Genomic DNA, 22,545 nt, shown 5'->3' with positions numbered 1-22,545 from the left:
AGTTTGGAAGCAAAGTCAAAGTGAAAATAAAAGGCAAAATTCTTAATCCAAGCTTAATCTAGTCTCAGTTTTTATATGTGAACAAAATCTATTTTTCTTTTCTTTTTTTGGGGGGTGGGGATGGGGGACAGAGTTTCCCACTATCACCCAGGCTGGAGTGCAGTGACACAATTATGACTCTTGGCAACCTCAGCCTTCTGGGTTCAAGCAATCCTCTCACCTCAGCCTCCTGAGTAGCTAGGACCACAGGCACACCCCACCAAGCCAGACTAATTTTTTTATTTTTTGTAGAGATGAGGGTCTTAATATGTTGCCCAGGCAGACTGGTCTTGAATTCCTGGGCTCAAGTGATCCTCCCACCTCAGCCTCCCCAAGTGCTGAGATTACAGGTGTAAGCCACGGTGCCCACCCAGCCAAGATCTATTTTTCTTTTGGTCAATTCAGTCTCATAGGCAGAAAGAACTTAGAGCTCCTACCACCCAATTTTTCTCCCAACAAAGAAACTGAGTCTAAGACATCTCTGCCACTCTGTAAAGAGGCCCATTCACTGAGGGAAAATGCAAATACAAAGTTCTCCCCATTGTTGACCTAAGTGAAATGCGCTGTCTCATAAATTCTCCTCTTTGACCACCAATCCCCACAGTATTCTTTCACATATTGACAGCTGGCTGTCACATTTCCACAAGTTCCTTCTCCTCAGGTTGGTCACTTTCACACCACACAATCTGTAACCATACTGGCCTCCTTCAGCTGCTTCACTTAGTTTGTTCCATTTAAAGAAAGGAGCCAAAATGAACTTCTCCAGATGTGTTCCAATAGGTGCAGACTACACTGACAATAACCTCTTGAAGAGGACACAATATTTCTTGACATAATACCCTAACCAGGCACTAGATTTCTTAACTGCAAACTTACTCTGTTGGCCTAAATAAGTCAATCAAGATCTCCAGGGCTTATAAAAATAAACTTTTTCCAAGCCCACTCTCTCTTATGCTCTACTTTTAAAATTGACTTTTGGAAAATAATTGACTTTTTAACTTAAAACCGGGACTTTATATAACCTATTATTGATTTGAAATTAACTTTTGAAATCACTCTAATGCTTTGTTCATTGTAGAAAAAAGTAAGTACAGATAAGAAAACATTTTGCATCTACCCTTCCAGACTTTATATCCTTTAAATATTTTTTAATATACAGATAATCCATTGTTCACTGTAAAAAAAAAAAAATCAGGAAATACAGATAAGCAAACAACAACAAACTAACCATAACCCTACTAACCAAAGATTACCACTGTTAACTTTGTTTTAAGACACAAGATTCACTGGGCATGGTGGCTCACTCCTGTAATCCCAGCACTTTGGGGGACCAAGGTGAGTGGATCACCTGAGGTCAGGGGTTCAAGACCAGCCTGGCCAACATGGCAAAACGCTGTCCTACTAAAAAATACCAAAATTAGCTGGGCATAGTGGTGGGTACTGTAATCCCAGCTACTCGGGAGGTTGAGGCAGGAGAATCACTTAAACCTGAGAGGAAGAGGTTACAATGAGCCAAGACTGCACCACTGCACTCCAGCTTGGGCAACAGAGCAAGACTCCATCTCAAAAAAAAAAAAAAAAAAGACACGAGGTCTCTCTGTGTTGCCCAAGCTAGTCTCAACCTTTTGGGCTCAAGTGATCCTCCTACCTCCCCCTCCCAAAGTGCTGGGATTACAGCATGACACCAACTGTTAACATTGTTATGTATATCCCTTGAAAAATATATTCATACATATACACATACAAATACATATGTATATATATTGTGTGTGTATATGTATTTCTGAAAGGACATGCACTAAACACTTTTTTTTTTGAGACAGAATTTTGCTCTGTTGCCCAGGCTGGAGAGTAACGGCTCAATCTCAGCTCACTGCAACCTCCATTTCCCGGGTTCAGGCGATTCTCCTGCCTCAGCCTCCCAAGTAGCTGGGATTACAGGTGCCCACCACCATGCCCAGCTAACTTTTTGTATTTTTAATAGAGACAGGGTTTCACCATGTTGGCCTAGTCATGAACTCCTGACCTCGTGATCTGTCTGCCTCGGCCTCCCAAAGTGCTGGGATTATAGGTGTGAGCCACTGCACCTGGCCTTCTCCTTAGCTTCTAATCTTCTGTTATTTGTTTTTGAAAACATAAGGAAATATATATACATATAGTTGTATGTTGCCCCCATCTTAGAAAAAAATACACATTCTTCTTCTGCAACTTTTTTTTTTTTTTTTGAGTCAGGGTCTTGCAGTGTCACCAGGCTGGAGTGCAGTAGTGTGATCACAGCTCACTGCACTCTCAACCTCCCAGGCTTAAGCGATTCTCCCGCCTCAGCATCCCGAGTAGCTGGAACCACAGTCCCACGCCACCGCACCCAACTAATTTTTTATATTTTTTGTAGAGATGGGGTTTTGCCATGTAGCATAGGCTGTTCTCGAACTCCTGAGCTCAAGCAATATGCCCACCTCAGACTCCCAAAGTGCTAGGATTATAGGCATGAGCCATTGCGCCTGGCTGCAACTTGTTTTATCACTTAACAACATAGCCTACAAGAGCTTTCAAGTTGGTCAATTTATCCACATTCCAGAACGGTGGCACAGCCCAACTCCATGCAGTCGGAAGCTCCTGCACTCAGGACCCTTCCAGGCCTCGCCCTATGTATCTCTTCATCTGGCTGTTTATCCGTTATAATAAACCAGTCAACACAGGCAGAAATTCTCCAGATGTCTCCTAGTAATGTCCAAGTTTTTATCCCAGTGTCACAAAGAAGTATCAATGAAGAAACAACATGACCTACCCAGGAAAACCTCCAATGACCTGAAGACATTTACTCAGGAGCTGTGTTAAGTTTTCATAGCATCTCCTATCAAGGAAAAGTGAAGAGTAGCTTTCTACTTGATCAAAAAACAATTTAAAAAGAAATATTGGCAGGAAGCAGTGTCTCATGATGCCTGTAATCCCAGCACTTTTGGAGGCCGAGGTGGGCAGATCACGAGATCAGGAGTTCAAGACCAGCCTGGCCAACATCGTGAAACCCTGTCTCTACTAAAAATACAAAAATTAGCTGGGTGTGGTGGCATGTACCTGTAGTCCCACCTGCTCACGACATTGAGGCAAGAGAATCACTTGAACCCAGGAGGTGGAGGTTGCAGTGAGCTGAGATGGAGCCATTGCATTCCAGCCTGGGTTACAAAGCAAGACTCTGTCTCCAAAAAAAAAAAAAGAAATATTAATGAATATCAAAGGGATCATGAAACCTGGCCTTAATGCCATTCTAGTACATACAAGTGGAGGCAAATCTTTGTTGTTAGATGTCTGAGCTGCAAAGAAAAGATCCACAGGATTATATTGAGACGTTTTGATAAATGGAGTACCTCAATCTGCCAATTTCAAATGTAATTCAGGTTCTGTGGTACAGGATGATATCATAATGGGCACCCTGACATTGAGAGAAAATTTACGGTTCTCAGCAGCTCTTTGGCTTCCAACAACTATGACAAAAACAGGGGAAAAAAATGAATTAATTGGCTGGGCGCAGTGGCTCATGCCTGTAATCCCAGCACTTTGGGAGGCTGAGGTGGGTGGATCACCTGATGTCTCCTAGTTGGGAGTTTGAGACCAGCCTGACCTACATTGAGAAACCCCATCTCTACTAAAAATATAAAAATTAGCCAGGCATGGTGGCGGGTACCTGTAATCCCAGCTACTTGAGAGGCTGAAGCAGGAGAATCACTTGAACCCAGGAGGTGGAGGTTACAGTGAACCGAGATCATGCCATTGCACTCCAGCCTGGTCAACAAAAGTGAAACTCCATCTCAAAAAAAAAGAACAAATTAATATGGTCATTCAAGAGTTAGGTCCAGAAAAAGTAGCATTCCAAGATTGGAACTCCATTCATGGTGTGTCTGGAAAAGATTATACAGATCTTCCTCACTATTTTAAATTTTGTATTATATATGTTTAAGTTATACATGTTTTGATATATATATAGAGATGGTGAAATGGTTACCATATCAAGCAAATCAATAAATCCATCATCCCACAGCTACCCTCTTTTTTTGGGATGTTGAACATCTTTTTATACGCCTGTTGGCCATTGTGTGGTGAGCACCTAAAATTTACTTTCAGCAAAAATCCCAAGCACAATATTATCAACTATAGTTCTCATATTGTACATTAAATCTCTAAACTTGTTCATCCTATATATCTCTACTTTGTATCCTTTGACCTACACCTCCCGCTTTCCTCTACTATCACTACCACCACGTCTAGTAACCACTATTTTATTCTGTTTCTGTGTACTTGATTTTTTTTAGATTACATATATAAGTGAGATCATGCAGTATTTTTCTTTTTGTGCACAACCTTAGTTCACTGCAACCTTTGTCTCCCAGGTTCAAGCGATTCCCCTGCCTCAGCATTGAGTAGCTGAGATTACAGGTGCATGCCACCATGCCCAGCTTATATATATACACACATATATATATATGAAGTAAAATATATCTATTAATATATAAAGTATACACACACACACACAAGTAAAATTGTGCTTAATGTCATCCAGGCTCATCCATATGTGGCAAATAGCATGCCACCATGCCCAGCTAACATATATATTAAGTAAATATATATATTAAGTAAAATACATATTTTACTTAACATAATGTCATCCAGGCTCATCCATGTGTGGCAAATGGTAGGATCTCTTTCTTTTTGTTGTTGTTTTTGTTTTTGTTTTTGAGATGGAGTCTCGCTCTGTTGCCCAGGCTGGAGTGCAGTGGCGCGATCTCGGCTCACTGCAACCTCCGCCTCTCAGGTTCAAGCGATTCTTCTGCCTCAGCCTCCTAAGTAGCTGAGACTATAGGCACATGCCACCATGCCTGGCTAATTTTTGTATTTTTTGGTAGAGATGGAGTTTCACCATACTGGCCAGGCTGGTCACGAACTCCTGACCTTGTGATCCACCCACCTCAGCCTCTCAAAGTACTGGGATTACAGGCATGAGCCACTGTGCCTGGTCCTAGGATCTCTTTTATAAGGCTAAAAAATATTCGTGTGTGTGCATGCGTGTATGTATATGCACACCACTGCTTCTTTATTCATTCGTCTGTCAACAGACCCATAGATTGTTTTCATGTCTTGGCTATTGTGAATAATGCTACGATGAACAGATACCTTTATGAGGTGGTGATTTCACTTCCTTTGGGCATATAGTCAGAAAAGGGATTAATGGGTTGTGTGGGAGTTCTACTTTTAATTTATTTAGGAATTTCCATACTATTTTTCACAATGACTGCATCCATCTACATTTGTACCAACAGTTGTTATCTCTCATCAAAGATTAGTCATCTTAACAGGCATGAGGTGATATCTTACTGTGGTTTTAATTTGCATTTCCCTTGTGATTACTGATGTTGAACATCTTTTCATGTACCTGTTGGCTGTTTTTATGTCTTCTTTGGAAAAACATCCATACAGGTCCTTTGCCTTTTTTTTTTTTTTTTTTTTTTTTTTTTCCAACGGAGTCTTGCTCTGTCAGACAGGCTGGAGTGCAGTGACACAACCTCAGCTCACTGCAACCTGTGTCTCTTAGGTTCAAGTGATTCTCCTGCCTCAGCCTCCCAAGTAGCTGGGATTACAGGTGCATACCACCATGCCCAGCTAATTTTTTTGTATTTTTGGTAGAGACGGGGTTTCACCATATTGATCAGGCTGGTCTCAAACTTCTGACTTCAAGGGATCCACCCACCTTGGCCTCCCAAAGTGCTGGGATTACAGGCGTGAGCCACCACACCTGGCCTAATTTCATTCTTTTGCATGTGAAAATCCAGTTTTCCCAGAACCGTTTATTGAAGAGACTATCTTTTCCCCACAGTGTCCTCTTAGTATCTTTGTCAAAAATTAGTTGGTCATATGTGCGTGGGTTTATTTCTATTCTGATCCACTGGTCTGTGTGTCTATTTTTATACCAGCACCATACTGTTTTGATTACTACAGCTTGTAATAGAATTTGAAATCAGAAAGTGTGATGCCTCCTACATTTTCTTTCTCAGAATTCCTTGTTTATTCAGGGTATTTGTGGTTACACACAAGTTTTAGAATCGTTTTTTCTATTTCTGTGAAGAATGTCATTAGAATTTGGACTGGGGTTATGTTAAGTCTGCATATTGCTTTGGGTAGTATGGATATTTGAACAACATTAATTTTTCCAAAACATACGATGTCTTCCTATTTGTTTGTGGCTTCTTAATTTCTTTCATCAGTGCTTTATAGTCTTAAGTGTCCAGATATTTCTGGTTAAGTTTATTCTTAACTTTTTTTTTCTTGAGACAGGGTCTCTGTAACCCATGCTGGAGTATAGGGGTACAATTACAGCTCACTGCGGCCTCAAGCTCCAGGGTTCAAGCAGTCCTCCCACCTCAGCCTCCTGAGTAGTTGGGACAACAGGCATGGGCCACTACGCTAGGCTACTTTATTCTGTACTTTTTATGCTATTGCAAATGGGATTATTTTCTTTTTTTTTTTTTTTGAGACGGGAGTTTCGCTCTTGTTACCCAGGCTGGAGTGCAATGGCGCGATCTCGGCTCACTGCAACCTCCGCCTCCTGGCTTCAGGCAATTGGCCTGCCTCAGCCTCCTTAGTAGCTGGGATTACAGGCACGTGCCACCATGCCTAGCTAATTTTTTGTATTTTTTTAGTAGAGACGGGGTTTCACCATGTTGACCAGGATGGTCTCGATCTCTTGACCTCGTGATCCACCCGCCTCGGCCTCCCAAAGTGCTGGGATTACAGGCTTGAGCCACCGCGTCCGGCGGGATTATTTTCTTGATTTCTTTTTTGGATAGGTTGTTACTATGTATAGAAATGCAACTGAATTTTGTACACTGATTTTGTATCCTGCAACTTTATTGATGTCATTTATTAACTCTAAGTTTTTGTGTAGAGTCTTTGAGGTTATTTACATGTGGAATAATGTCATCTGCAAATGGACATAACTTTACCTCTACCATTCAGCTAACTGTATGCCTTTTTTTTTTTTGTCTGCTTGCTCTTGCTAGCACTTCCAACACTATGTTGAATAGAAGTGGTGAGAGTGGTCATCCTTGCCTTGTGCCAGATCATAGAAAAAAAGTTTTCATTTTTCTGCATTAAGACACTGGCTTTGGGTTTTTCATAAGTAGTCTTTATTAGGTTGAGTAAATTTCCTTCTATATCTAAAGTTGTTGCCAGTTTAAAATAAGCTATTCTAACTATAAGATCTTCTATATAAGCCTCATGGTAACCACAAAGCAAAAAATCATGCCAGATAAATAATAAAGAGAAAGGAATCAAAGCTCAGCATTATAGAAAATCACCAAATCACAAAGGAAGACAACAGAGAACGAAAGGAACAAAGGCTCTACAAAACAACCAGAAAACAATGAACAAAATACCAGCAGTAAATCCTTACCTATCAATAATAAGCTTGAATGTAAATGGATTAAGTTCTGCAATCAGAAGACACAGAGTGGGTGAATGGATTAAGAAAAAACTAAGATACAACCTTTATGCTGCCCACAATAGACTCATTTTAGCTTTAAGAATACAGACAGGCCAGGCGCAGTGGCTCACGCCCGTAATCCCTGTACTTTGGAAGGCTGAGGCAGGTGGATCACCTGAAGTCAGGAGTTCAAGGCCAGTCTGGCTAAGATGATGAAACCCTGTCTATACTAAAAATACAAAAAAATTAGCCAGGCATGGTGGCAGGCGCCTATAATCCCAGCTACTCAGGAGGCTGAGGCAGGAGGATCACTTGAACATGGGAGGCGGAGGTTACGGTGAGCTGAGATCTCACCAGTGCACCCCAGCCTGGGCAACGAGAGCAAAACTCGGTCTCAAAAACAAAACAAAACAAAACAAAAACAAACAAAGAAACATACAGGCTGAAAGTGAAAGAACTGAAAAATATATTCCATGTAAACAGTAGCCAAGAAAGAGCAGAGGTGGCTATACTTAGACAAAGTCTAAAAACTGTCACAAGAAACAAAGAAGGCCATTATTTGATGATAAAGGTGTCATCAAGTCATCAAGAGGAAATAACAATTATAATAACTACAAATGCACTCAACATCAGAGCACCTACAGGTATAAACCAAATTTTAATAGATATGAAGGGGGAAAGAGACAGCAATGTAAGAATAGTAGGGGATTTCAATATCCCACTTTCAAAAATGGATATATCAACTAGACAGAAAATTAATAAGGAAATACTAGACTTGAACTACACTTGGGACCAAATAGGCCCAACAGACATACACAGAACTCTCCATACAACAGTAGCAGAATACACATTCTTCTCTATTGCATAGGTAACATTCTCCAGACTAGATCATATGTTAGGCCACAAAACAAGGCTTAACAAATTTATAACTGAAATCATAACAAGTATTATTTCCAACCACAATGGTAAAAAGCTAGAAATCAGTAACAGAAGGAATTCAGGGAAATTCACAAAGATGTGGAAATTGAACAACCTACTTCTGAACTACCAATATATTAGAGAAGAAATCAAAAGAGAAAACATATCTTGAGACAAAAGAGAATGGAAACATAACATACTAAAACCTATGGAATACAGCAAAAGCAAAAGCAATTATAAGAAAGATATTTATAGCAATAAATTCCTGCATTAAAAAAGAAGAGGCCAGGCATGGTGGCTCAGGCCCGTAATCCTAGTACTTTGGGAGTCTGAGACAGGAGGATCACTTGAGTTCCAGGCTGCAGTGAGCCATAATCACACCACTGCACTCCAGCGTGGGTCACAGAGTCAGACCCTGTCTCTAAATAATAAAAAAAGATCTCAAATAATAATAATAAACAGATCTCAAATAAATAGCCTAACATTCTTCCTCTTTTTTTCTCAAGCATTCCTCCTGTCTCAGCCTCCTGAGTTGCTAGGATTCAGGTGCATGCCACCACAGCTAGCTCATTACTTTTTAAACTGGCATACTTGACTGTGTGGACGTACACCATCCTCATGTCCCTATGATAGACATTAGTATTATTTCCAATCTATTAATATTGCCAAGTGTGCTACAATGCCTTGTGCATATTTCACATTTTTGCCAGTGTATCTTTAGGATAGTTTCCTGGGAGTGGAATTTCTGAACCAAATTCTCCACAAGGATCATCTATTTTACATTCACCGCATCAATACCTGAGTGCCTGTTTCTCCACACCTGTCACATCAGACTATGTTGTCAAACTGTTGGAAAATTGAAAGAACTTGATATATGAAGAATGGCATATTAATTTTAATTTGCACTTCTCTTATTTTTTTAATGCATTAGAGCATTTCCTTCCCTTCCCTCCCTCCCTTTCTCCCTTCCTTCTTTTTTTTTTTTTTTTTTTTTTGAGGAGACGGTGTTTCGCTCTTGTTACCCAGGCTGGAGTGCGATGGCGCGATCTCGGCTCACCGCAACCTCCGCCTCCTGGGTTCAGGCAATTCTCCTGCCTCAGCCTCCTGAGTAGCTGGGATTACAGGCACGCGCCACCATGCCCAGCTAATTTTTTGTAGTTTTAGTAGAGACGGGGTTTCACCGTGTTGACCAGGATGGTCTCGATCTCTTGACCTCGTGATCCACCCGCCTCAGCCTCCCAAAGTGCTGGGATTACAGGCGTGAGCCACCACGCCCGGCCTCCTTCCTTCTTTTTTTGTGAGACAGTATCTCACCCAGGGTGGAGTGTAGTGTTGCAATCACTGCTCACTGCAGCCTTGATCTCTAGGGCTCAAGTGTAGCTCTGTGATCAGAGATCACTGCAGCCTTGACGTCTCAAGCTCAAGGTCCTAGCCTCAGCCTCCTGAGTAGCTAGGACCACAGGCATGCATCACCACATCTGGCTAATTTTTAAAGCTTTTTGTAGAGACAGTGTTTCCCTATGATGCCCAGGCTGGTCTCAAACTGCTCAGCTCAAGCAATCCTCCCACCCAGGCCTTCCAAAGTGTTAGGATTACAGGCATAAGCCACGATTTTTTTTTCTTTTTTTTTTTTTTTTTTGCATTTGGAGTCTTGCTCTGTCACCCAGGCTGGAGTGCAATGGCGCGATCTTCTGCTTACTGCAACTACCGCCTCCTGGGTTCAAGTGATTCTCTCTCCTGCCTCAGCCTTCTGAGTAGCTGGGCCTACAGGTGCCCACCACTACACCCAGCTAATTTTTGTATTTTTAGTAGAGACAGGGTTTCACCATATTGGCCAGGCCGGTCTCAAACTCCTGACTTCGTGATCCGCCTGCCTCCACCTCCCAAAGTGCTGGGATTACAGGCATGAGCTATCGCGCCCAGCCGATTATCTTATTTTAAAGATAGGGTCTCACTGTGTTGCCCAGGCTGGAGTCTGATAGCACAATCATAGCTCACTGCAGCCTCAAACTCTTGGGCTCAAATGATCCTCTGGCCTCAGCCTCCCAAGTAGCTGAGAATATAGGCACCCTCGCCACCCCTGGCTTGCATTTTGTTATTTAAGCATTTTTTTACTTCATTTCTTTCTTTTTTTTTTTTTTTTTGAGACGGAGTCTCACTCCAGTGCTCAGGCTGTAATGCAGTGGCGTGATCTCAGCTCACTGCAACCTCTACCTCCAGGGTTCAAGCAATTCTCCTCCCTCAGCCTCCCACGTAGCTGGGATTACAGGTGCGTGCCACCACACTTGATTAATTTGTTGTATTTTTAGTAGAGGCAGGGTTTCACTGTGTTAGCTAGGATGGTCTCCATCTCCTGACCTCATGATCTGCCGGCCTCAGCCTCCCAAAGTGCCAGGATTACAGGCGTGAGCCACTATACCCGGCCTTTTACTTCTTTTCTATAGGACAACTCCCCAGAGCTGAAAAACCTTGTCAAGGTCTACACATTAACATTTTTATAAATATTGCCCAATTTCTCCCCAAATTTCACTTCTACTAGGAGTAAATGAGTGTAACCATTTCCCCACATTCACACTAACATTAGGTATAATCATTTCTTATACTTGCTGCCATTCTATAGATAGAACATGATGAAACACTACTGTTTTAATTTGTAGGCCCTTAATAATTCATATGGCTGAAAAATAACTTTTGTGCATAAAAAATCAATTGCCTTTTTTGTTTAATAAATGAACTCTGACCACACATACCATTAACCTACCTTTTCCACTCAACAATGATGTTTATCCATTTAAAGCAGCCCACTGAATCTCCTTCAGATGTCACTCTGTCAAATATTTTGCCAAAATCAAAATATACTATGTATACAGCAACCACATGAAAAAGGGAAATTTGAGTTAATGGCTTTGCCTAAATTCAACAGAACTTTACTGGACTCCTGCTATATGTCAGGCAGTATATTCCATGCTGGGAATATACAGTTAAATTAAACACGATTTGTACCCTCAAGGAACTAGTGAGGAAGATAAACTCATAAACAGACTGTTGTAATATAAGTGTGGTATCCGTTAGGATAGAATTATGCACTAGATGTCACAGATACACATATACTTAACTAATTTAGGGAATAAAGGTATCAAAGGAGGTTTCCTAAAAGAGATGACAATTGCACTGTCTTCAAGAATGACCAAGAGTGGCCAGGTGTGGTGGCTCATGCCCCCAGCACTTTGGGAGGCCGAGGCGGGTGGATTACCTGAGGTCGGGAGTTGGAGACCAAACTGGCCAACATGGTGAAACCCCATTTCTACTAAAAACACAAAAATTAGCTGGGTGTGGTGGCAGGCGCCTGTAATCTCAGCTACATGGGGAAGCTGAGGCAGGAGAATCACTTGAACCCAGGCAGGCGGAGGTTGCAGTGAGCTGAGATCATGCCACTGCACTCCAGCTTGGGTAACAGAGCGAGATTCTGCCTCAAAAAAAAAAAAAAAAAAAAAAATGACCAGGACTTGGCCAAGTCAAGTGGAAAAGGACTGCAGGCAGAGGAGTCTGAATGAACTAACCTAAGGACACAAAAAATGCCACCATGGCAGTTCACTGTAGCTGGAAGCCATTGTACAAATGCAGAGAGATGAACTGAGAGACACAGGTCCCAGTGACTTAACTTGATACTCATCAGAGTTAAGTATTCTAATAAGTGCCTGGCCACATCCTAGGTACTTGAGAGAATATCCAAAGCAGACATAGTTCTGGCTCTCATGAAACTTTCGATCTAGCAGGAAAAACTGTGTGAAGGCCTTTTATCCCAAAGGTGGTGAATAATTTTAAGCTAGGACATGGTCAAATCTGTATTTTTTGGTACAATTCTATGGCAGCCATAGGTAGGATGGATTTTAAGAGATCAGCTGGGAGGCCTCTGCAGAAGTGTACAAGAGATAGAAAGGACCTAACTAGTAATGATAGACTAGAGAGGGCACAATTAGAAAATAATTAGGCAGTCAAATGTGTTTTTAGTTTGCCCATGCTGGCTCCTAGCAACGCTTATTTTCTTTACATTCACAGGACATACTCTACTGAAAATCTGTATCAAGTTTTATGGTCTCCAGATTCTGGATTATACTCTCTTTCCCTTCAGGATAACTAGTATACATGTCCATTTCTAGTCCCCGACATCCCTCAAAGATGGTGCACAATTATATTTGCAGGTTATCTCAGGATCCCAGACGTAGCTGTCATCTGTCAATCTTCTGGCTTTCAAAAATACTCAACCTTTTCTCCTCCTTGGGGAGAACTGTCACTGACAATAGTACTCAGTGGAAGTCAAAATGGAAGATCCTTCTCTACTCAGTACCAGGAAGTCAGGGAACAAGCACATAACCTAAAATATTCCCAGCTGGAGCAGGTGAAACAGGAGTGGCACAAAGGAGAGACAGAATTCATCTAGCGGCAGCCAAAGAGCCAAGTTGTTCTTGCTGCTTAGCCCCTAGAGTTCTCCAGCCTTCTAACAATTTGGTGAACCTCCATTATCCTTCTAATAAATCCTCTGTCTGCTTAAGGAAGCCAATAATTAACTTATATATATCGCTTGTAACAAGACCTCTGACCAAAATTCCTGGTCATTTTCATTACTCCGGACCTTCTCTAACATTTGGTCATGTTAAAAATTTTTATTTGGGCCATTCTGGTAGATGTATGCTCATTTAGTTTGCATTTCACTGATGGCTTGTATTTCTTAGCCATTTAAATCTTCTTTTGTGAAGTGCCTGTCCAAGTCTCTGCCAATTTTATTACTGGATTGTCCTTTTTATTATTTAGATACAAACCTTTTGTCAGGTATATGTATTACGATTACCTCCTTCCACTCTGTGACATGTCTTTTCACTCTTTTAATGGTGTCCTTTGATGAACCAAAGTACTTCCATGTAGTCAAAATCCATCAAATCTTCCTACCTTAGTCTTTGTATGTCCTGTCTAAGATGTCTTTCACTATATTGAGATCCAAAAATATTCTCCTATATCTTATAGGTGCTTATATACTGCCTTTCACATACTGATCTATAATCCGAGTTGATTTTTTGTGTATGATGTGTGAGGTAAAGATCAAGTTTCTTTACTTTCCTTTCTCTTAGGATATTCAATTGTCCAGAAATATTTACCTTCCCTTACCCACTGCTCTATATTAACAATCTTTGTTGCAAAGTGAGTGTCCATATAAACATGTTTCTAAGCTTTTGATTCTATTCCTAGGGCCTGACTTCTCTTTAAAAACTTTAAAATAAGTCTTGATGTTGGATGGAACAAATCTTCTCATGTTGTTGTTCTTATTCAAGAGTGCCTTTGCTATTTGTAGCCTTCCATTTCTATATGTATTTTAGAACCAGCTTGTCAAATCCACCCAAAAATCCCAATTCGTGAACTTAGATGTTTCTGAAGCTGAGTTGCACTCCCTGCAACCACCTACTTGTAAACCATTGCAAACCCTTCATGCTGTTCACCAGGTTCCCTCTTACTTGATGGGTCCTGAACACTAATCCATTTCCTGTTACTTTAGTTCAAAGAGTCACTTTTCATGACCTTGTCACTCAACTTCCCTACTCAGGAATCTGGCATGTACCCTCAGGGGACAAAAGAACCCCCACAATAGACTCTTGTCCCTGGACCTCTATCTTTATAGCTCTCACATGGATCACAGCCAGGTAATTCTTCATTATCTTGCCATCTCTCCAGTATCTTCCGGCAGATGTTTATATTTCATCCATATTTTCTAATTGTCCCCAGTGAGACATAACTACCTAGTCTGCCATTACTGAAAACAGAAATCCATATTACCTATTTACCCGTATCAATGTGAATATACCTTAGTGAATAAAATAGAAACAAAAACAGAAGTTTCAAAGTTGTGCCGTCTCTCTGTCATTGATTAATAATACCAGTTTATCTAAGTTGTATGTCTACCCCCTTTGGTTTACCCTGTCCTTTCGATCATAATGAAGACTTTAAAAAGATTAAATTTTTAGACAGAAATGAAATGCACAAAAATAATGAAAGACAGTAGTGGATTTACAGAATAATAACACAAAATTAATCTCTAAGGAGATTTATAACCTTTATTTCATTAAAAAATTCATCTGGGCCGGGCGCGGTGGCTCACGCCTGTAATCCCAGCACTTTGGGAGGCCGAGGTGGGCGGATCACAAGGTCAAGAGATAAAGACCATCTGGCCAACATGGTGAAACCCTGTCTCTACTAAAAATACAAAAATTAGCTGGGCATGGTGGTGCGCGCCTGTAGTCCCAGCTACTCGGGAGGCTGAGGCAGGAGAATTGCTTGAACCCGGGAGGCGGAGGTTGCAGTGAACCGAGATTGCACCACTGCACTCCGGCCTGGAACCTGGTGACGGAGAGAGACTCTGTCTCAAAAAAAAAAAAAAAATTCATCTGAGAGAAAAAGATCTAGAAAATGTCAGTTCCTGATAAGTAGAAACAAAATACAGACCTATAGAAAGGTTCTTATTTAGTATATAAACATAGTGAAGAGTCTCATGCAAAACTTGTCTATCTATATACACATATATTTGTATATTTTAAAAACTATTTTCTGAAGCAAGTTCACTGACACCTCAAATTAAAAAAATAAATAAAGAGGCCGGGCGCGGTGGCTCACGCCTGTAATCCCAGCACTTTGGGAGGCCGAGGCGGGTGGATCACGAGGTCAAGAGATCGAGACCATCCTGGTCAACATGGTGAAACCCCGTCTCTACTAAAAATACAAAAACTTAGCTGGGCATGGTGGCACGTGCCTGTAATCCCAGCTACTCAGGAGGCTGAGGCAGAAGAATTGCCTGAACCCAGGAGGCGGAGGTTGCGGTGAGCCGAGATTGTGCCATTGCACTCCAGCCTGGGTAACAAGAGCAAAACTCCGTCTCAAAAAAAATAAATAAATAAAATAAAAATAAATAAATAAAGAAAAAAGATAAAGAAAAAAACTATTTTATTAACTATTTCTGAATAGTTAATTTATCCAAATTATTCAAAATTCAAAAAGCATAAAATAATATGGTAAAAATTTCCTCCCAGGTCAGTCCCTACCTCCAAAAGCAATCAATGTTACTCAGTTTTGTGCAGTCTTCCAAAGATATTTTATGCATATAAAAAAAGTGTGTGTGTGTGTGTGCGTGTATACACATATATATCCTTTTTCATTTTTTTACACAAAAAATGGGCATGCTGGACATACTACTGTGTACTTTGTTCTTTCCACTTATATCTCAAAGACTTTTCCATAACTGCACATGAAAAGCTTCCTCATTCTTTTCTGCAGTCGATTAATATTTCATTGGGTGAATATTCTATAATTTATTTACCCAGTTTCCTATTGATAGACATTCATGTTCTTTCTAATCTTTTACCATTACAAACAATGCCATAATAACCTTGTACCCATGTCAGTAAACAGGGGAATAAATAAATCTACAGGATAGATTCCTGGAAGAAATGAGTCAACGGGGCATATATTGTAATTCTGATGGATACTGACAAATTGCCTTCCATAGAATCTGTACCAATTTATAATCTCATCAGCAATGCATGAGAGTGTCTGTTTCTGCACACTGACCAACAAAGTGAGTTAGCAAACTACCAAGCGTACTTAGGATTTCCAATTCCCTTATTATGAGTTAGGTTTAGCATTTTGCACATAGTAAGCACCATTTCTCACAGCTTAATGTATACTGGAAAAAAAAAAAAAAAAAAAAACATGCTTTTGATTTTTTTCTTTCCATCCCCTAAGGAGTTGAGCTTTTAATTTTTAATTTTAAAGGAATGCACTAAATTATATAAGAACTACTGGTAAAACAACTTATAATTGGATTCAGAGGGGCAGGAAGTAAGAAAAGGAGAAAGAAAAACATAACTTTATTTCTAGAAGCATAAAGTGTGGGAGATGCAACCCCGTTTCAGTGAGAGAGAAAACAATTATGAGCACAGCCTTTTAGGTTTCCTGAAGTTATTTAGTGAAATTTAAGCCACTACAAAGAAGAAAAAGCCAATTTTCCTGTACTATAGTTTTTATTTTATTAGCCAAATATAAGCCAATTCTGAAAGTATTCCTACAACAGATCACAGAAATCAGGCCAGGCTTTGCAAATTTAGATGGTATGTGGGGAAATGTTTTTTTTTTTAAATATGGCTGGGCGCTGTGACTCATGCCTGTAATCGCTACACTTTGGGAGGCCAAGGCAGTAGGATGACAAGGTCAGGAGTTCGAGACCAGCCTGGTCAAAATGGTGAAACCCCATCTCTACTAAAAATACAAAAATTAGCCAGGCATGGTGGCACATGCCTGTAGTTCCAGCTACTTGGGAGGCTGAGGCAGAAGAATCGCTTGAACCCAGGAGATGGCGGTTACAGTGAGCCAAGATCGCAGCACTACACTCTAGCCTGGGCGACAGAGTGAGACTCTGTCTCAAAATAATAACAATGTATTCTAGTATATATTAAGAAAAATTGATACATCAAACTAGTGATATCATAGGTATTATTTGGAATGAAATTTTTAAATGTCAATTTAAAGAAAAAATAGTAAATGTCTAATATTGTAACAGTATTCTCTAGTGTAGCAAAGTTATTACCATAGTTCCTAAATGGCCAAAATCTCAGAAACAATGAACAGAGGAGGAAAAATGAAAGCTTAACAATAATTTATCATTGATGGCCACTAAAGCAAAGGCAAGAGAGAAAAAAGGAACTTCCTTCAAATAACTTACTTTATATTTGACAACTTCTTAAATGTGCATTTTCTTTCTATGTTACCAAAGGGTCTGGTTTCAGGTAGTCTGACCATGCTAGAGATTCATACTTCCCTACAAGGGGAACCAAAAAGCAGGTTTTTTTAAAAAGCATTTGAATATCAGGTCAGGGTTCTTTAGAACAGGCCTCAGAGGATTTCCCCCTCAGTAAACAGGCTGCAAAGAGATAATTAGCCTGTCATTTTAGATTCCAGTGCAGAGGAACTAAAAGCAGGCTATGTGGTTATAGACTCAAGAGGCTTAAACCAAAACAAATTAACTGAGTTTATGTTCCAACCAAATCTAGCGACCATGTGATCCGATTTCTCCTCAGCCCTTAAGTGGGACATGCTCCTGAGTGGTCACTCAGATTATACACCTTTGGTTATGCTGTTCAGACTGAATCACGACATGATTAATCAACTATCTGACTGATCGACTCTCTGGACACTAAAAACACAACCACTGTAAGAAAAAGAAAGCCACAGGCAGACAAAATGTTAATGTTTTGACATAAAACCACAAGAGAAAACTAAAAAACATCAAGGCTGTTTGTCATAGATTCCCTATTATTCTTACCATTCAACATGGTAGCCACCAAATTTTGAATTTTAATTCATGTAAACTGAATAACCACATATATTAGATATATATATATATATACACATATATATATGTATACATATATATATATATATATACACACACACATTTTTTTTTTTTTTTGGAGACAGAGTCTCCCTCTGTCACCCAGGCTGGAGTGCAGTGGTGTGATCTCAGTTCACTACAACCTCTGCCTCCCAGTTTCAAGCGATTCTCCTGCCTCAGCCTCCTAAGTAGCTGGGACAGATATAAAATATTTTCACCACTGCAAAAACACTTATTGTAATACTCTAAGTCCTACTTCAGAACCATGGACAAGTTTACATGACCCGTTTCCAGTCCTCAACATCTAAATGTATTGGTAGCTCTGGGGGTCATACACACCAAAGCTCTACTGCTGACTTCAGGATCACAATAGAGCTTTATTTATTTTATTTTAAAGCTAACTTAAAACAAAAAACAAAAAAAAAAACAACTGCCTTTAAGTGATGCAATAAGTATGCCTCAGAGAGTTTCCTGATTAAAGAATGATTTATCTGTCCTCTTGGGAACTGATGAACCCAGGTGCCTCAAATAAAAGACTATTAAAAACAATTACAATGCAAAAAAAAAAAAAAAAAAAAAAGAACACCATGACCACTGGAGAACTTAGTTCATAAGAACATAAATCCTTTTCTTCCTTTTTGCCAAAACCTCAGCTGATAAACATGAAGACATTCAATAGGTATTCTCCACAGAGAACACTTTTCAAAAACAAGTTATGCTTATTCTGGATAATGACACATTGTTGCTCTGAAGGAATAAGATACACCGAAAAACCAAAACCCTTAATTCAATAATACCTGATATGGCTTGGATGTTTGGCCCCTCAAATTTCTTGCTAAAATATGATTTCCAGTGTTAGAGGTGGGGTCTGGTGGGAGGTGACTGGATCATGGTGATGAACAACTCATGAATGGTTTGGCATCATCCTCTTGATGATAAGTAAGTTCTCGCTTAGTTAGTTCACCTGAGACCTGGTTGTTTAAAAGAGTTTGAGACTTCCCCGTCTCTCTCTCTCTCTCATTCCCAACTCTCCCCATGTGACGTACCTGTTCCCCCTTACAGCATGATTGTAAGCTTCCTGAGGCCCTCACCAGAAGCAGATACCAACACTACACTTCCTGTACACCCTGCAATACCATGAGCCAATTAAAACCCTTTTCTTATAAATTGCCCAGTCTCAGGTATTCCAAATGGATTAACAGAACACCTGAATATCCAATTTCATTTCTCACTGCTGTTTTCTGAGAGGGTAAGAGATATTCAATTTCATTCTTTCTTAGAGCTCTATTGCTTACTTATTGTATCTTTCTTTGTTGTTGTTGGGGGATGAGACAGAGTGTCATCCAGGCTGGAGTACAGTGGCTCAATCTCAGCTCACTGCAACCTCCACCTCCCAGGTTCAAGCAATTCTCCTGCCTCAGCCTCCCGAGTAGCTGGGACTACAGGCACCCACCACCATGCCCAGCTAATTTTTGTGTTTTTTAGTAGAGATAGGGTTTCACCATGTTGGCCAGGATAGTCTCAATCTCTTGACCTTCTGATCTGCCCGCCTGGGCCTCCCAAAGTGCTGGGATTACAGGCATGAGACACCGTGCCCAGCCCTCATTATATCATTTTCTAGAGGAAGATGGCACAAGGAGCCAATCAAACAAATCCTGAGTTTAAAGCAGTTTTTTGGGGTTTACTCCTAAGCCTCTGATCCAAGCCAAATGTAATATTTCCACACTGCTTTGGAAGCTCAGCTTAATTAACTCTAACACAGGGTTCCCAAAAGCAGCACTACTGACACCTGAAGCCAGATACCTGTTCATTATGGGGATTGCCTTGTGCATTGCAGGATGTTTAGAAAACATCCCTAGCCTATCCTCACTAGATGTCAGCAATAGCTGCCACCAGTTGTGACAAGCAAAAATGTTTCCAGACATTGCCATGCCCTGGGGTACAAGACTGTACCTGGTTGAGAACCATTGCTCTAACCCAAGGAACACTCCTGGTTATCTCAACCCTAATTCTTCACATTCATTAGCTGCTCATCCAAATCTCTGCATTCATACTTTCTCTCACCATCGAACTCGGCAAATACTTGCAAAACCTCTAAGACACAACATCAAGGGTTCTAGATAAATAAGCAAGAGAGATTCCATTCCTACCTTTAAGCAGGTTTCTTAGTGGATAAAGAATTGTGAGAAAAGGTACCCAATTATATAATGTTTTGAATTGTTAATTGTTTCCCCCTGAAACGGATCTCTCACCTCATCAAACTGAAAACACCTTGAGGACAAAGACAATAACCTGTCCACGAGTACCAATACTTGGTTCATGGTCAATAAAAACAAACAATTATAGACTTCATCATAATAAGATGACAAATTCATATAGACAGTGAAGCTTGCACTAACTTGAACAAGTAAGTTAACCTTTCTCAGCTATAGTTTGTTCCTCTGTAAAATGGGAAGAAAATGATTGTGGACATGACTAAGTAAGAAAATATACGCAAATCTCTTTCCACCTCTGGCACAGAAAAAGCATTCAATACCTGTAGGTTATTATTACTATTATTTTATTAGCAACAAATCCTACCTCAAGAGGAAGAGCTTGCCCTGGGCTACTATAATAAACCCCTACATGACATTAAAAAAAAAAAACTACCACCCTGCATTTTGAGGGTAAGAGGAAGGAAAGTAAGCATTTCTACCAATGTCCTAGGAGGAAGTGAATGCAGGAACGAATAAGATGGTGGGGGTAGGGGGAAGGAACACTCAGAGACAAACCCACTATCTTCCAATATATTCTTGAAGCACTCGTCTATCTAAAACGCTTGGGGATGTTTGCAGTAAACACATGAGAACCTAAAGGGGAAGTAAAAACACGCTTAATTTATAAATACTGGTGCATGCAAGGGACAAGTGTTATAAGACTTATATACCTTTTTGTGTTTACTTCCTTAGTCTTTTAGAAATTATGCTTAGAATTTCTATTGCTACAATGTTAAATACATGCCAATGATTTTGAATTTAATACAAAGCATAGAAAAGTTCGTTAAAAAAAAAGGCAAAATTTGCTAGGTGTTTTAAAGTAAGAGGATATAAAGTCAACAGAAAGAACTGAGTGAGTTGTGTGTGTGTTTGAGTAAAGCAGCATTATGAGAGGGAAGATACTTGGGACGAAGTAGAAGAGAGAAAAAGGCACGATGTTGGAAACGATACATCCAAGAACACCTCTGGAAGCACAGGAAGTTCAACTGAACAAAAAGAGACCTTACTGTCACAACGGATGAGACGAATATAGTGTGTACCATGGACTACACAACAAATGTCTTAGACAAAGCAGCTCAAGTAATCTTCACAATAATCCTATGAGGCAGGTATTTTTAGTAATCACATTTTACAGATGAGGAAACTGAGGTTTCAGACTCCAATCCAGGCACTCTGACTCCACAGTAGTGTCTCAACCATTATATTTTATGGTGTCTACTTTAATTTCAGACGTAGAAAATTAATTTATATTTGCTTCTTAATAAGACCAGCTCTTTCCCCTCTACCGTTTGTATTTCAAAAGAGAATCCTTTCAGTTGCATCGTGACTGGTGTTCAGGAGGCTGAAAAATGAAAGTGGATGGGCTCTTTTGTCTTTGGACACTTAAATAATCCACACGGAGGAACTCGCGTGGGTAGAAATGGAGACATCGTCCTGAACAAGAAGAGGATGAGGGTCTTGAGAATGAGGGAGGTCGCTCACGTTTTTAATTCCTGCTGTTGCTTTGGCTACTGTGTTCAATCAAAAGACCCCAGAGACTACCCACTCCAACTCTGCTTTTCATTTTTCCCACTCTGAGCGATGGAGAGGATGGCGGCAAGGCCAGGGGACCTATGTGCAGGGAGGCTAGGGCGAAGTGGGGTTCTGGCAGAGGAAGTCAAATCTGCCAACCCGGATAGGGGCAGAGAGGCGCGTGGGAAGGCTGGGGCAGGGGACTGAGGTGGGGATCAGGTGGGGAGCCAGAAGCAGGCGGCGGCGAGGCCAGTAGGGTTCGGGTCGGCAGTCTGGATGTGATCAGCAGACGGAGGTGGGACCCGAACCCGGCTGAAGCCGAAACAGAAGCTGAAGAGGAGCCAGGGACAACCAACCCGTCACTATCATTTGGGCAGATCTCAGAAAGGAAGTGGGGCAGGAATCGAGGCATTTCGAAACAGGAGTAGAAAATAACCTCGAGCCCAGGGTCCAGGTGGTGGCATCAGCGGGGAAGGGGCCCTGCGCGCGAAGGAGCTGCCGAGATGGGTCCGCTCCGCCGAGGAACCCGGGGAAGAGCGCGGCGGAGGCTCGCGCCGAGGTGCGGGGCCCTGAGGCCGGACGGCACCCACCCGCCAGCGCCCCGGCCTTGCGTACCTGAGGCGGTCGCCTGGCTCCCCTCCACTCCCTGGCAGTCCCCGACGCCGCCCGCCGACCCTTGGTGGGCTGTGGGGCTCCAGGAGCCAGGCCCCTCAGCCTCCTGCAGGTCCGACATCTGTAGCCCGCGCCCGGAGCTCTCCGCCGCCAGACGCGAGTGGCTCCGGAAACAGCCGAAAGCCGAGCGAGCGCCAGGCACAGCCGAGCGCAGCCTGCAGGCCGGAAGAAGTGGCGCGGTCACAGCTGGAAGAGCGAGCTGATCCAGGGAGAGCCGCAGGACCTCCGGCCCGCGAAGGCTGGCGATG

General features: G+C 41.3%; 1 protein-coding gene across 3 annotated transcripts in view; it reads right to left on the bottom strand.

Moving 5' to 3' along the window:
* Positions 1-22,437, bottom strand: part of TMED8 (transmembrane p24 trafficking protein family member 8) — a 37,140-nt gene extending 14,703 nt beyond the window's left edge. For 2 of the 3 annotated variants that reach the window (XM_032287756.1, XM_032287752.1), the window contains exon 1: positions 22,241-22,437. In XM_032287756.1, coding sequence (XP_032143647.1) covers positions 22,241-22,358 — 118 coding nt within the window. In that variant the 5' untranslated portion in view covers positions 22,359-22,437. Of the gene's footprint in view, positions 1-3,721; positions 3,741-22,240 lie in introns of those variants that run through there. The other variant, XM_032287753.1, reaches the window with a different exon arrangement.
* Positions 22,438-22,545: the final 108 nt, after the last annotated feature.

Source organism: Sapajus apella, unplaced genomic scaffold (assembly GCF_009761245.1).
Source record: "Sapajus apella isolate SASKATOON/1434 unplaced genomic scaffold, GSC_monkey_1.0 scaffold20, whole genome shotgun sequence".
In the NCBI taxonomy this organism is placed as follows: domain Eukaryota; kingdom Metazoa; phylum Chordata; class Mammalia; order Primates; family Cebidae; genus Sapajus; species Sapajus apella.
This window is presented reverse-complemented; position numbering and strand designations above follow the sequence as displayed.